The following is a 15,593-nucleotide window of genomic DNA, read 5'->3' as shown; positions in this document are numbered from 1 at the left end:
CTGCTCTCTGGGTGCCCACACTGTAAGTAGCTTACACCTACAGCTCAGATCTTTGGATAACAGATCTCAAGCAGTCTTAACATTCAAGCACAGAAGTAAGATAAAGGCAGGATTTATTTTCCTATTGTACAATTTATTGGTAAGATCCATGACAAAACAGAAAATACTCTTCAATCTTATCCTGAATTTAAATGAGTATTCTTCTCAACTTCATAAAGTGTCATGGAAATAAAATACTGTAGCTTTGAGGAAAAGGGGGAGAAAATGTACAGAGAAAAATAAAGAGCTGTACTTTAGATTTAGGAATACATAGAGAAGAAGAAAACACGGAGAGAGAAAAGATCCGAGGCCACAGACACTTATGCCTTCAGATTCACATGTTTGTTTTTACACCTCAGTTATTCAGCACGGTTCGTGAGCAACACATACACAGTCTTTTTGTATCCTCAGGTCACTTAAAGCATTGATAGCCCCTCCTGCTCTGTAAGTCCATATAACATGGAAGGACGGATCATCTAGTCTGCGGTGACGAGCAGAGAGCATTCTGGGAGAGGAAATCACCACAAAATAAACATGTGGCTACACTTTGTATTTGACTATTAACACAGAATTTCAGTGAACAAAGTAAAGCTGGCTACTGTGTGAGGTTTTCTGATACTAACAGGCCGACCAAATCTTTAGCTATCTTTATATTATCACATTTTCTGGATCAAAGGTTTCAATTTAAAAGCCTGCCTCCGTGAGGATATATCAATCTAATTTCAGTTGTGATCTCTCTCCTTTGATTTGCCATGACCTTCACATAAAAGCACGATAAGTGCATGGCTTCAGCTCATTACAAACATGTACACGTACTTCTGATCTCCGCTCTCTGCAGTCAGTCGCAGACCTGTCACAGTAAACCTGAGAATAATAAGCTTCCTCAAGAGTTAAGACGCCAAGAACTGGGTCCAAACCACTGACTGTATACAAGGCCGGTCATCAGTTGATGACATCATCACAATCTGAACTTACTCTACAACAATCGACATTTGACACCCTTCAACGGAGTAGCTTGCTACAAAAAAAACAAACCTCTTGTGGTTTTTAAGGACTACCGTCTCCTGTTTCACTTCAGCATCACAAGCCATCTGCCTTTGTTTAAAGGGTTCAGTATGATGAGCTGTTTGTAAAACGGATTTCGAAGGGACAATGCAATACTAGCGTATGTTAAAAGTAGATTAAAGGGATGTTTCTCTCTGTAATTAGCTTTAAGTGCAATGCTGCTGAAATCCTGCAGGCTGGTTTGTATTAATGGGATGAAAGGGAGCTGTTTGCCTTGTGGAAAGCTTCCAGGTGACATGTTTGCGATGCAGCAATGGGGGATTTCACCAAAGCATGTAATGCACCCTCCAGACCACTAGAGGACACCGTGTCGATATCACAGTTTAGCGTCACTCCGAATCGCAGACTTTTTCTTCTCACTTTCAGTAGTAACTGCAGCTACCTTTACAAAGTACATTGCATGCAGTATGCGTACAATTGGGATGTACCACTTCGTCATAAAAATGCGCCTTGAACTTCGACCCTCTTAGTCATATCTGTCGTGATCCGTAGTGCATTATTTTAAGTAAAAGGAAAAAGCATGCGATTTGGAAAGAGTGCGACACCTAATTTGACACTGCTTTCTATTGCCTCTTCTTCTTCCTTTTGCGAATTTACAGCACAAACTCCCTTGGCGTCTCAGTCAAACCCCACGGTTAGGGTTAGGCACCAAAACTACCTGGTTAAAAAACAAGATTTCGACACAGAAATTGATGTTACTTTTTCACAGACTTGAATTCTGATTTTTTTGTTTTGGCCATAAATCAGCTGTTATTCACCCATCCGCCTCAAACCTACCTCTTTACTTTCAAGCTGAGGTGCGGTGAAGCATCACACTGACACGCCGTCACATTGTGGACTGGAGGGTAAATTAAAGGCTTTGGCAGGATACACAAAGTGTCATGTTGCTACCGCCGACCACATTCAATTTTCTCAATTCCTGTACTTATAACCAGACAGAGGGAAGGTCACACGTTTTTACTGGACAGCCATAAATATAATTTCCTTTTGCTTATGCTAAATTGCTGAATTCCCTATGAGGTCTCAGGATGAAGATTTAAAATGTTGTAGATTACGTTTAACAGGTTGCTCGTCTTGCTTTCAAACTTCTGCTGAATATTCAGGCAACAATCTCGAAGGTCTGTTTCGTTCTCTTTGGCGACACCTGCAGGGATAAACAATAACTGCAGCTGTGATTTATTGGTGTGATGTCATTTATTTGACTTAGCTCGGCCCACCCTTCACTTCAGTGTCGGGATTCTTTATTTTAATTTTTTTTTTTAAGTAGATACTCTGGTTAATAATTTAATCTTTCATTTACCACTTACACTAAGCCAATGCAGTAACAGCTAGCAGTTTTGGCGCATGAACAAAGTGAACCGGAGTCAGCAGTTTCTCGCTCACAGTGAATACAACCTAACGTGTAACAGTGCTGTTCGTCCATAACAGCAAATAGCTAACTGCTGTTGTCTGAGTGGAAGCAGCAACTACATCAACACTATAAAACCTACTTGAACTTTATTATAACAATATTACATACAATTTAAATTAAAATAATTATAAAAGTACTTCATTTAACTCGATTATAATTGTACATATTGGGTTTATAGTAATGATGCAGCTGAAATAAAACTGAGAAAGATATGTGATGTGCATTCTTTTTGGAAATACGATTCATAAGTTTGTAGAAGTGTCTATGCTTAATTGCCATTGTGTCACCTCATTCTGTGATATTGACTTTGTGACATTTATCTAAATGAAAATCTTCAAGATTATTACTTTAAAGGGAAGCTCTGATGATTTTACACACCAGTGTTCTGTTTACAGGTCTTAGGGCCCTTCATGAACTCTGACAAGTTGCCCCAAGTGATTACACTCGAGCATTAGATGGGTTTGAAGACTACCAATCTGAAAAGGACAATAATAATAAAAACTGAGTTTACCAGACATCTGTAGCCTGCTACTCATATGCTGATCGGGGCTAGCAGCTCCATTAGCTGCTTAAAGCTTCCTGAATCTCTGACTCACCGGTTGGTGGTCAGGTTGCATTGTGGGTAACGTAGGCACCAGGTTTTCTCAAGGAAGAAGAATGCACGGACTCATATTGAGTTTGATTGAAGCACTTTTTAAAATGGCATAATTTAATTAGCTTACTTGTAAAGAACTCACAGATCTTCAGAGTCCTTTATACTGAGCCAGGTCGATATTCATTAAGATGTTAAAAGGGATTTTAGCTTTGATGAAAGGTGAGTAAAAATCTTTCACTGGGAAATATGCGAGGCTATAATGAATATTTTCAACCTAACCTGTGAGCATGCGTCAAGCTCCAAAGACACGGGATCCAATTGTTTCTAATCCAACTCAGCATTGTATATTCATTCTCCACATCCAGTTCGCAGATTTATTTTCTCAGACTTCTCAAAGGCCCTTTAAAATATTCACGAACACCGGTGTCGTGAATTCCACATTTTTGACGTTGTTACTGTCCTGTTTCTGTTATTTTGTACACCCCCTGTATTTAGGCTTTGTTCCATTCAGCCATCATGGAACCAGCTGGGTTTACACAAATTTGTGATGCAACTGCAAAGCCTCTGAAACATCACAAAGAGCCTTCATTTTTTATGCCATGCACATTAACAGCTCCAGAGGTGAAGGTATTAGCGCCTGGGGCGACCGTCTAGAAATAAATATATTTGCATTTATCAATTTTTAACTGCTCTTAGGTTTCCTTTCATACCAGTTGATATTCTGCAACTAAATTCAGTCTTCCTTTCCATGACAAAAAAAAACTTGCCATTTCTAATAGAACAAATGAATAGTCTGGTTCAGCTCTTACTCAGCTTTGAAGGGTTATTCTTGTACTCAAATATTACTATTCCAGACCACGAAAATAACAAGCGTGAGTACTTGAACCGAGTGTATCTCTCTTTTAGTCATCTACAATCTAAACAGTCGCCCCTGGACAGATAAAAACAAACTGTTTTTATTTATACTGTACACTTAATTTGCTAAAGCTCTGTGTGGACTACAAGTGACACATGGAGGGGAAGCGGAAGCCGGGTGAGAGTTACTGTACATACTGCAGAAAGATATAATTTGTTGTAACCCAGTGGACTGCGTGAATGCGATCATAGCAGCAGCCCATATATAAACACAGCACTGTAAGCATGTGTTGCCCTCTAGTATACAGTACCATGGAGTGAAACATGACCTGGATTATGAGGAAAAAAGCTGCTAAATATTTCAGCACTTTGCTTTGGGACACATAGCATTTCAATTATCACATCTGTCCTCTGTACATAGACACCACCCTTCTGAAACAGGAAGCTTTTAACTGTTCTCACTCAGTTTTCTAACAAGCATCAGGCCTTAGCTGTGTTGATCCTTCATCGGTTGTTTCAATTGGCTAATTTTGTCTCCGCCGCACTTCTTTTCCATTAAAACACGGTGCATCTGTTCAGCAGCAAACGATTCCCATTGACTTTCGATTCCCATCCATCCTTCGATCCATCTGGCTCGCTGTCGACGTTTGTGGGAAGGAGAGATTTTATGCATCTCTTCTTCAAGGTTTTGGCAAAAAAGGTTTTTCAAAAGGTTTGTGGGGCCCTGACTAGTTTGTGTGCATCCTTTTTCTTTTTCTTTTTAAATATTTTCTGGTATTTCTTTTATCACACACTTTTAACCAGTAACGAGACGTGTTACAGGCACATGGAGGTATCACCAGGAGTACAAGGAGGAAGGACCTGAATAAAGATGAACATTCTGTACATAAAAGCCTCATGTGACATAATTGATCCGTCTATTCTATGCATAAATATCCTCAGTCTATTCGTAACGACAGACAGTTATGATTAAACACACGTCCTGTTGGGGATCGGCATCTCACGTTGCAGTCACCTGGGTTCAGAGGTCACTGTCGGTATCTGACGGCTGCGGTGCCGGATCACAAATCACATCAGTGGAGGGAGTACAGAGCTGCGTGTTCTTATGGATTCCATGCAACACTGCAGCCTCTTCAGGCGCGCTCAGTAACCAGCAGACTTCCCTTGCTACCTTCCACATGGGACTGGACACAGGAAGGGAAATTTGAGCGTAACAGGGAGCAGCAATCAGGTCAAATGGTCCGATTGGTCGGTCAAGTCGTCCTCCTCCACTCTCATTGGCTCCACCGCTCCAGAAGAGTGTTGAGATTGGCTGGAGCAGGACATGCGGGAGGAGCGGCTCTGCGTGTCGTCCTCGTCCTCGGCCACCATCCCGGGCCTCTTCCCGGGCCGCTGCGCTCTCCTCTGCAGCTCCTTCTCTTCCTCCGCCTCCTCCTCTTGCTTCCCCTTCCTCCTCCACCCTCCTTTCCTCTGCTCCCCTACCGTCCACATGCTCTCTTCTTCGTCATCCTTCCCCTGGGCCTCCCTGTCAAAGTCCAGCAGCTCCTCCATCATCTCCTCGATCTCCATCTCTCCGTCCAGCTCCTCCTCCACCTCTGACCGGAGCTCGCCCATGCTCTCCGTCCGGTTGGCGTCGTCCGTTTCTTCCTCTTCCCCGAGACCCCTCAGCCTTTCGGGGGGGTCGCTGGCCTGGCTCTCTCCGAACTCCAGGATGGTGGGCAGGTTGCCCTGCTTGGGACAGCGCTTCCTCAGGCTGACTAGGAAGGGCTGCGGCAGCGAGAAGATGTCCACATTGTTGCCCAGGTCAATCCAGGTCACGCTGGGGAAACTACCTGGATCCTAGAGAATAGAAACAAATAATAACGAAAACAGGATGATGAGGATCTTTATTATCTCAAAACACATCAAAGAAATTAGATCACTGTTAAAAGTCTTTATACACTTTAAGCTCAAATTGTCAGGGATTCTTTTAGCCAGAGGGACAACACTTGCCATCAGGTGGTTTAAAGATTGGGTAGGCTGTAAAAAGTAACTAGATTACCTATAATGAAAAAGCCATTGTTTTCCAAGAGGAGACCATGACCTTAATATTGTATTTTGGTCAAATGTGATGAGAATCTCTGTCTACTAATGGTGCCGGCAGAAATCTGAACTCTCGGCTTCAGAACGGCTGTTCACAAACCAACGGGCGACGTCACTACCCGGTTGCCGCTTGGTTAGAACCTGAGAAAGCTTCGGGAGCTATCGACGGGTCATTGTTAGTGCTGAGCATTGGCGATGAGCATAAAGAACAACATCCTGACAATGCGTTGTTGTTTCCTCATGTGTTTGTGAAATTTGCTTCTACTATATGTAACAGATTATGTAAAAAATATTAAAAAGAGAAGGGACTTTCCAACCTTCAGAGCGTCAGTCAGCTCCTTCAGAACAGCTCTGGTCAGCCTGTTTCCGTTCAGCGCCAGGGTCTCCAGGTGCGGCAGCGCGGCCAGCGTCGGCAGGAGCAGGAAGAAAGCCTCATCCGTCAGCTCGGTGAAGCCCAGCTCCAAGCTGAGCACGGTGGACGCGTGGCGCTGGAGGTGCGCACATAGGCGCTCCATGTCCCGAGCCGTCAGAGGAATGCCGGAAAGATCCAACGCCCCGCTGGAGGGAGGGGTCGACAGCACCGCCTTCAGACTGGAGACAGGCGAATGAGAAAATATTAGAGGCAGCACGACGTACCGAAGGCCGTGACTGACATTTTGAGTCAGTTATGTATTTGATTCGGCTGAGACGGTTTCATTTTCAGTTTGTAGATAATTCATCAAAAAATGCCAAGAGGTAATTGCCTTGAATTGTCAGAATATCGAATTATTGTGCTGCACAAACCCTTTCAGTGGCGACTCGTTCCATACCACTAGGTGCACATAATAATTCTGTGCAATAACATCCGACATACTGCAACACCACTGATCGTATAAAACGTGCAACTTCATGCTTCTCAGCGCGGCAACATGGGAATGTTTCTGTTTCCATGTTTGCATCCTATTTGCTGTAATTTATTCCCTGTGAAGAATTCAGCACACAACGCTTTGAACAACGGTTTCCTTCACTACTGGACTGAACTTAAATGTTCCTCTGTTTTTATGCTTGTAAAGGTTCATGTATCCACTTTTTATCTGACCCTAAAATGTTGCAGCTTGATGCAGCACATAGTTCAAGCTGGGTATCATAAAATGCACTTTCTTGTCTTTGCTGCTGTTGGCAGTGCTAACAGGTTACAGTTAGAAGCTTTGTGCTCTATTTTTGCTCTATTTAAAGTCAAATCTGTATAAATCTAACTGAGGAACTAAATCTAAGGTAACATCATGCCAAAGCTAGTCTGGCTGGACTATTGCTCTGCTTCAGTTTTCTTCACTGTGTTTACAGTCTGGAAACCCTGCTCACATATGCATAGCCACTCTGAAGAGCTGACCAACCGGTGGCCAGTGGGTGTGGCTAAGTATGATGACACTGAAGTCAAGCATTTTTCTCTGAATGTAACTGCAGCGGTGGAAGAGTTTTGACTCATATGGTGGTCAAGCTCGATTGGCTGCTCCAAAAGTTTCAAAAGTTACCTGAGGTCGACTCACCTGGAGCGAACCCGACCCGATTTCACTGCCTCATTTCCACTCCGTGAATATGGGACCGGCCCCCTCCGTAGAAAATCGTTTGCAGAACTTCATCGGCGTAGCTCTCGCATTAATTTTAACCAATCAGCTTGCGCCGAAACCGGACGACGCTCTGCCACCGCTGTAACTACCTACCGTCCACCAAAGCACAGCACATCAGCAAAGTTGTTTTTATTGAGCGCCAGCAGTGTGACGAGGTGTTGAGGGATTATTCTGTGTTGAGGGATTATTCTGTGTTGAGCGCTGAACGTTCAACGCTTTCTTTCACCTTAGTTGCGCTCGTCACTGTCACCAGCCGTCCAATCACAGTGAAGGAGGGGCTACCTGATTGTTATCACAGCTGTGAGCCACTGTCGGTGCAGCCGGGCTAACTATCAACACCCATTAGGATACAACTACGGGAAACGATTCCCCATAGAGGATGACCCATATATACACAAACTGGATTTGGGTCTGATAATAGCAGGCTGGGCCAGAGTTACTGTGATACTAATAACTACATGAGCAGTCTCTGATGAGGAAATTGTATTTTATGCTTGATTATGAGTCCTGATGCTGATCAGACTGGTGCATCTGGTTGAAACTAAAAAAATAAGCTAGTAGCTTTCGAAATCAGCATTTTTTTTTGTCGAAGTTATAAGAAGTTTTTAAAGATGAAGGTATATCAGAAACATCAATCGAAAAGACAGACCAGCAGCATCTGCCAGCGAAGAGGGAGGAAATAAAATGTCCACACTGCATGAAGCCAGGTAGACATTGTACATCGGAAGCGAATGGAAACTGTATGAAGAGTACAGTGCAACTAAAGGGACCTCTGGGGACACAGACAGAGACAGAGAGACGCTGAGGGGATTTAGGGCTTAACAAAGTGAAGTTTGGGGGATAAAAAAAGATGGCCGTCGAACAGCAAACATTCAAAGCCATATACTCTCCAAGCGGACAGTCTGAGCTAAAAATAATCCCAGTGGGGCGCCTGGATTTGGCCGAGAATTATAGGAGTCGAGCACAAAGGGCGGATCTGGGGTCTGGGAGATAATAAATTGAATTTTTTTGAGCTTAGAAATGAAAACAATACACAGCGGAGATGGAGATGAAGGCCAGTTATCACCCTCAAACTACACACACATGGACGTGAGGTTGTGGGAGACACAGTTCAAGAAAGGATGCTTGATTTAAGATGAACAAGATGGTGGTCAATCTGTTCCCCCAGCGACTGCCGAGGCCCGAGGTTTAATGGGATACAAGCGACTGTGGGATTCAACTGTTATCATCTGTTAACTGAATATATTTATCTACTCACATACCGGAGGGACTTTACAGGAATCTAGGCCAGAGCAGCCCAAAGCAGAGCAGTGAGCGTGGGTCACATTTAGCTCTCCAAAAATGTTTTACTCACTCAGCCTCCTGTCACTGGGTTCTGGTTTGATATGAAGGGGCTCAAAAAAATTGCTGTAAATCTCCCAGTGTCGGTTAAGATTGGTGGAGGGTGCTGATGTTTGTAGCTGGGTCATTTTAGCATTACCGTGTTTAGATGTTGGGAGTTAAGGTGCTTTTACCAGACATTAAACCAAACTAGCAGGTATGAAAGGTGCATCGGACTATCGTCTGGACTCAAAGAGGTGGTCTCGGTCTGGATCAAACTGAACAATGGTTCGACGATAGAAAAGGAGAAAGAGCCAGATCTCTATCTCTAAAAAGGGAAGTGTTGTCTCAAACCGCACACTGACGTTCTGCACTGACCAGAAATAACCGGAGCCTGTGAATGCATCTCCTGCCAACATATCTACAGCTTTAATTATTTTACCCAGAAATCAACGTGTTTCTCGGCCCTCAATAAACACACTGATGACTTCTGTCCAGCAGCAGTATGGTGCTACTCAATAAAACAAATAAACACTTCAGTGTTCAGGAACAGCTGCAGCTTCCTCAGAAGACTTAATTTGAAAATTCTTTTCGTCGGTGGCCCCGCCCCCTTCCTCTACGGAGCCAAGATGGCGACCGTTTAGGTTGGAAAGTGTCCAGAGTTTCACACTTCAGTTTTGGCCATTTTTATGTGCATCATCCAGGTACTTGTAGTGAACTGCATGTTTCTGTACTTGACAGTGTGAACGGACTTATGCACTCAAAACAATGAGTGTTCATAGGACATAAATTCTCCATTTGAACACAGCATTGGTCTAGAGATGATCCATGCACAATACGGTTTTGTCTCTTTCACTGTGTGTAAGAGGTCCACTTGAGACAGTATAACAAAATGCAAAGTCTTAAGTAGGAAATAATTTTTATTTTATATGTTTTATCCATTTATCCAGTGAAAAATGTTCCTTTACGCTCCGAGATATGAAAATTACAACAGAGCATTATTCTCACTTTTAAGAATCTACAACTACACAATATTTACCATTTTTCTTATTGGACATTGGACAGATGATTCATGCCCATAATCTGGGACAGTTTCCTTTGTGGGCTCGGACATCATCACTCAAAGAAATGTTGACCTCAGGTCAGCGGGGTGTCGGGAGGGAAGACAGCGACGACTACAGGTGGCGGCTGAAACGCTGACAGCAGCAGCAGCAGTCGGATGAGCGGTGTGACAGCAGCCGTGGTGAAGAGGGTGTGATGGATATGTTGTGTTTTGACTTTTAGACAATCACGCAGCCCTTTAAACTTTACCCTTTAACATCAAGACTGACAAATTAACAAACCTATTATTAGTATTATTTTCTTTAAAGACAATGGTCATCTTTTAGTGACTGAATTTATTTGCTTGAATTTAGCCACAAAGCAAAGCATTGGTTTGCAGTCAGATATCTTTGGATCTCACTCTGAACACCTTAAATAAGGCTCTAAATATCAAAATGAAAATATTAGAATGAGATGCTGCCAGTATCTCAAACTCTCTAATAAACACTGAGCAGCTGTATTTTTCAGCCTCTGGTGGAGACATGACGGACATCACTGGCATTTGGCTCTCTGATGGGATTTGAAGAGTTGTCTGTAAGAGCTCTGGAAAGTCTGGGATCTCAGGGGATCTCCACACGTCTCTGCAATTTGTTCTGCAATTACTTTCAGTACATCTCGAGTTCAAATGTGAGCAAAACAAAACACTAGTTGGGGTTTCTGAAGACATTTATGGTCAGGACAGGAACTCGAGGAAAAGAAGTCTAAATTTAGTGAAAATAAACCAACATTTGTGTCTAAGTGAGATAGATAGCTCAGATTACTAATGGAAAGCTGCTGCAAAACATACTGCTTTAGTGGTTAACGACTCTGTACTATATTTGTTGAGTGTCAAACCAAACTGTACAATAAAAGCAGTGATGTAATTACGTTGGTTTATTCAACTCAAATCCTGAGAAACATAAATGTTTCTTTAGCTGCCAGATGCTCCACTTTGGTCACCATCTAGTTTCTAACTTGGCTGTTTGGTGCTGGGCAGGTTGTGTCGGTGAGCACAAGCTTCAAAGATTACATCTATTAATATGCTATGTTTGTCTTATTATCAAGGAATCCCATTCAAAACGACAGTGAGCTGATGCTAATAACAAGTATCCTATCTTTAGCTAAAGCCTGACAGTTTCCCAGAACCATCTACCATTCGCTCAGTCCAGCAAATGTGTTAATCTGCTGTTAAAAATATTCCCCAACAGATGCACTATTTACTCCTGTGTGAGTAATGTTTGCTAGTATCTACAGGGCTCTTTTAAGAAATTATGATACTTTAATTAAATTAAATGTAACTATAAAATTAAATGGTACATTTATGAAGTTAAAGATCCACTAATGGGCTGTGACTTGTGGCAAATGTTGTATCACTCAGATCTTCATTAGCATAAAGCAGCCTGATGAACAGCACATTATACAGCACACATATCTTCTGAGTATGGACAGAGATGTCAGGAAATATTGGGAGCTGTTGGACTATAAGACGTAGTTAGTTTTGGTACTTAGTGATCTGATCTAGTGATCTTTTGATTCTTTTAATGAGACCACATTTATAAACGTGTTTGGCTCTTATCTTCATAGCAGCTGATCATTGCTCCGACTACTGCAAATTAACTTTAAGGATCAATTCTTGGGCCTTTCATAATCTACACATTTCCCCCCGTAACACAGCATGTTTTTCCACAGCTATGCTGTTTCTTTCTTTTCATTTCTTTTTTGATCACATCTATGATTAGCAATTCAATTCAATTTTTATTTATATAGCACCAAATCACAACACAGGTTATTTCATGGCACTTAACACATTAAAGTCCTTACAGCAAGACTTTACAACATTATACAGAGAAACCCAACAATTCAACAATACAAGGATGTAGAACTAGAAAAGTTGTTGAACTTCTTCCCATCTGTTTTGAACATGATTTCTAGCCTTTTCATTTGGCTGTTGTTATAGTCTTATGCAAATTATGTTTCTTTTTGTGTTAATTTGCTTTTATTACATTTTATATATATTTTTTTCTGTCATGTTCAATAAAATAATGAATTTATTGATTGATTGAAGACAAACAGCTTTATGTGGCTGAGTCCCCTTGTAATAAACTACCAACTGATGCTCTTTTCAGATATATTTTAGAAGACACCGTTTTTTTATTTAGTCCATTTTTATTTTGACTGTTTTTTGAGATTTAAAATGTTTTATTGTCTCATTACAAGCTTATATAAAGCACTTGGAACAGCACTAACCTTCACAAGGGTGACTGATTGTTCTATTTCATTTGTTGACAATATGAGTAACAGGCAGCTCAGCTGCTTGTACATCCATGTCAGCCATTTTCTGATAATAAAGAGTCAATTTGTATTTTGGATTAAGAAATCACTGGAAAGTAAATGCAAATGAACGAGAAAAGCACCTTGAGGCTGATGAGGCTGGCCCTCACTGTCTGAGTAAGTGGTCCCAAACCACTTCCCACAGCCGCCCTGGAGCTTTGTGCACCAACTCAACTCTGCACAGCAGCCCGCCTCCTCCTCTCTGAGTGAAAGTGTGCTAATTAGTGAACACAGCTGGTGCAGAGATGCCCTCGTCTCCCCATTACACGTGGTTTGAGACCACTGATAATCATTTCACTCCATATTCTCCTCCCACGCTCGGCTGGCCCTCCCACCTCCGTCTGTCCGAAGGGAATGTTTTTCTGCACTCAACAGAAAACAGAAAAACATTTAGTTTAACCCGATTCCAGAAAAGTCTATTTACACACATCTCAACTTGACAGCTATCTTCAATCACTGCATTGTATCCCATATGTCATCAGCATGGAAAAACTGTTTCTAGAGGACTTTCCCATGGTTCACCGGTCCCCCACTTCTGTCACTATACACAGCAGAGCTTCCAACACCACTCTGCCCTCCTCACTTTAAAGCAATAAACAAAAAGGGAAGACTTGTCGTGTGCAAATAAAAAGCAGATGAGACTCTGAGAGAGCTCATGATGTGTTTGGCTTCAGACCAGAATCCCACGCTCCAGAGACAGAGACACTCTCCCACTTCCAGCTGAGCTCCTCCGCCTCTGTGTGGAACACAACGAGGGAGATGGTGGGACGGAGGGCCGGGGATATGACATCAGAGGTATACACGGACAATAACATCACTCACATTGTAACTTTGTAAATAATACATCAGTGTTTTAGCAGTAATAGTTAGGTCAGGTTCTACCACGGTATAGCAGGACAAATCAAACTCCTGCATTCAAAAGTTTACTGAAGTAAAAGTGGAGAACTATTACAAGTTCTTGTAAAAGTACTCATATGTTCCGCATTGGTGTATAAACACTTGAGTAAAAGTACAGATATCTTACCAGAAAATAACTGAAGTAAAAGTTAAAGTCAGATAATAGAGAATTACTTGAATGAAAGTCAAAAGTTGTCTGATATTTACTGTATTTAAGAATTAAAAGTATTTTTCAAATGGACTCAAGTGCTTAAATTACAAGTAAATAATAAAAAAAAAGCAAGTGGTTAGTGTTTTGAAAACTATGAAGTTTATTATTTTACAGCAACACTGTAACACCTGCTGAACTGGGGCTACAAGTGAAAAGCAGGATTAATTGTATTCAGTTATTATGAGGTAGTCACAACGAGCTAGCAAGTACAGATATTCCCCCAAAAATACTGTAAAAAAGTGTTATTACTTTGTTACATTACACCACTTATTTGATCACTATTACTGACGCTTTAACGTGTAAAGAGAACATTAATGTTGAAGTGAGTCCACGTTACGGATGATCTCTCCGTCATGGAAATTAGTTCCAGGACAAAAGGCTGTTATACACTGAATATTATGGTGAGCGTACCTCCATAACATTTTATTTCCAAAATTTAAACAAGGCTGCAAAATATTACAAAAGTTAAAATAAGGCTGCATGCTTTGGGAAATGACTGGCAGTCATGGAATATGTAAGCATTTAAAATCAGTGGTGCAGCCCTTTACCTCCTCTTGTAACTCTGTGACATTTTTTGTGTTTCCTGTGCGAGAGGCGTCTGGCCTGACTGAGAACGACTCTGATTCGGTTACAATCAAAGCACAGATGGCTGAAAAATGAGCAGAAATGTATTTGGAACCCAACGTTCCCGTGCTGATATTTTGATGACCTTTGTACCTCTAATTTTCACATCAACATGATAATATCCTATGAGTCATAAGCTACTCCTCTACTTTTCTACAGAAATGAAGCCTGTATTAAGACACCGGGATGTCGTCGTTGCCTAGAATTCAGATCGCATCTCAGAAAAATGCCACTACTGCCTCGGCTTGTCTTCGGCGTGAGGATTAACTGTCTTTCACCTCCATCCCTGCATCATCGTGTCTGTGTCTGCCTCCACCCGACTGCACCTCTCAATACGAGCTGTCCAGCCATATCGCCCATATTTATTTCCACAGATCCACGTCACACGCACTCCTTTCTCTGCGTAATTCCTTTCTCTGAGATCTGAAACCACCCACTTGTTTCCTAAAAAAGACTAAGAAGGTGGATCCAGGTGAACCAGCAGCCTCTTCTTTAGACATGACATGTTTATAAATGAGGGCTGGGATGCAGATTATATGCAGGTGGTTTTCACAGTGGTGGATGAAATATTCAGACCATTTGCTTAAGTACAAGTACCAATACAATCATGTAAAATACTACATTGAGTAAAAATCCTGACTTGAAAAACCTACTTTAAAGAAAGTACATAAATATTAGATATTCAACTTCTCTCATGAAATTCGAACTCAATAAGTTATTTCAGTTTTGTGAGCTAAAGTCGCTCCTTCTTATTAGTTTTCTGGCCGTCCATCTGAAAATAATCCCGTTATTAATTATAAAATAAGCTTCAAAAAGCTGTGTTTTTGGGGGCGTGTCTGTTTGATTGACAGGCCTGTGGTGCAGTCAGGTTACAGCTATCGGTGGGCGGGTCGTAGTATCGGCGGGTTTCCAATCAGAGCGAGTCGGATCCACCACTCGCTCACCCCCCCCAGCTCGTCCAAATATGGTCACTTCCTGCTCCAAACTGTTCGGGACTAGCAAGATGGCACCGGCCAAAATCCGAACTTCATAATGGCCGTTCACAACCATTGGTTGCCGCTTGGTTAGACACGGAAGCTACGTCCGCTTTTATATACAATCCATAATCAAACCCAGGACTTTCATCCAGAAGACCGGGGTTCAGATTGTCTAATAAAACAACATAGATGCCTATGTAGTAGCTTTTGTGCCAAACAATAACCAAGTGAAAGAGGAGGAACCAGCTGATTGGGTGATGACTGATCTCAGGGTTGGACTAACGAGAAAATGCTTGTAATTCATAGTCCGCTCCATGTATGCCTTCAGATTCTGCCCTTACCTCTCCTCTACCTGTCCCCCTGCGTCTTTGTCTAACCCAGAGATCATTTATCACCCAGTCAGCTGGTGTGTGTGTTCCTCCTCTTTGACAGACAAGGTGAGAGAAGAAAAACTCTTCACCTTCTCCTTACTTGCTGCAGGGTTTACAGAGGTGGCAGA

At 42.0% G+C, this 15,593-nt stretch overlaps 1 protein-coding gene across 1 annotated transcript in view; it reads right to left on the bottom strand.

The window, feature by feature from the left end:
• Positions 1 to 112: 112 nt before the first annotated feature.
• The window catches only part of lrrc75a (leucine rich repeat containing 75A), a 59,586-nt gene continuing 44,105 nt past the window's right edge, over positions 113 to 15,593 (bottom strand). The window contains exons 4-5 of the mRNA XM_069147412.1: positions 6,365 to 6,638; positions 113 to 5,804 (exon numbers count right to left, since the gene is read on the bottom strand). Of these exons, the coding sequence (XP_069003513.1) occupies positions 5,193 to 5,804; positions 6,365 to 6,638 (886 nt within the window). The 3' untranslated portion in view covers positions 113 to 5,192. The remainder of the gene's footprint in view (positions 5,805 to 6,364; positions 6,639 to 15,593) is intronic.

This window comes from Embiotoca jacksoni, unplaced genomic scaffold, assembly GCF_022577435.1.
Source record: "Embiotoca jacksoni isolate LCO1_2020_lvr unplaced genomic scaffold, fEmbJac1.0.p SCAF_14, whole genome shotgun sequence".
Lineage (NCBI taxonomy): Eukaryota > Metazoa > Chordata > Actinopteri > Embiotocidae > Embiotoca > Embiotoca jacksoni.
Note: the sequence above shows the minus strand (reverse complement) of the source record. Positions and strands in the feature narration are given on the sequence as shown.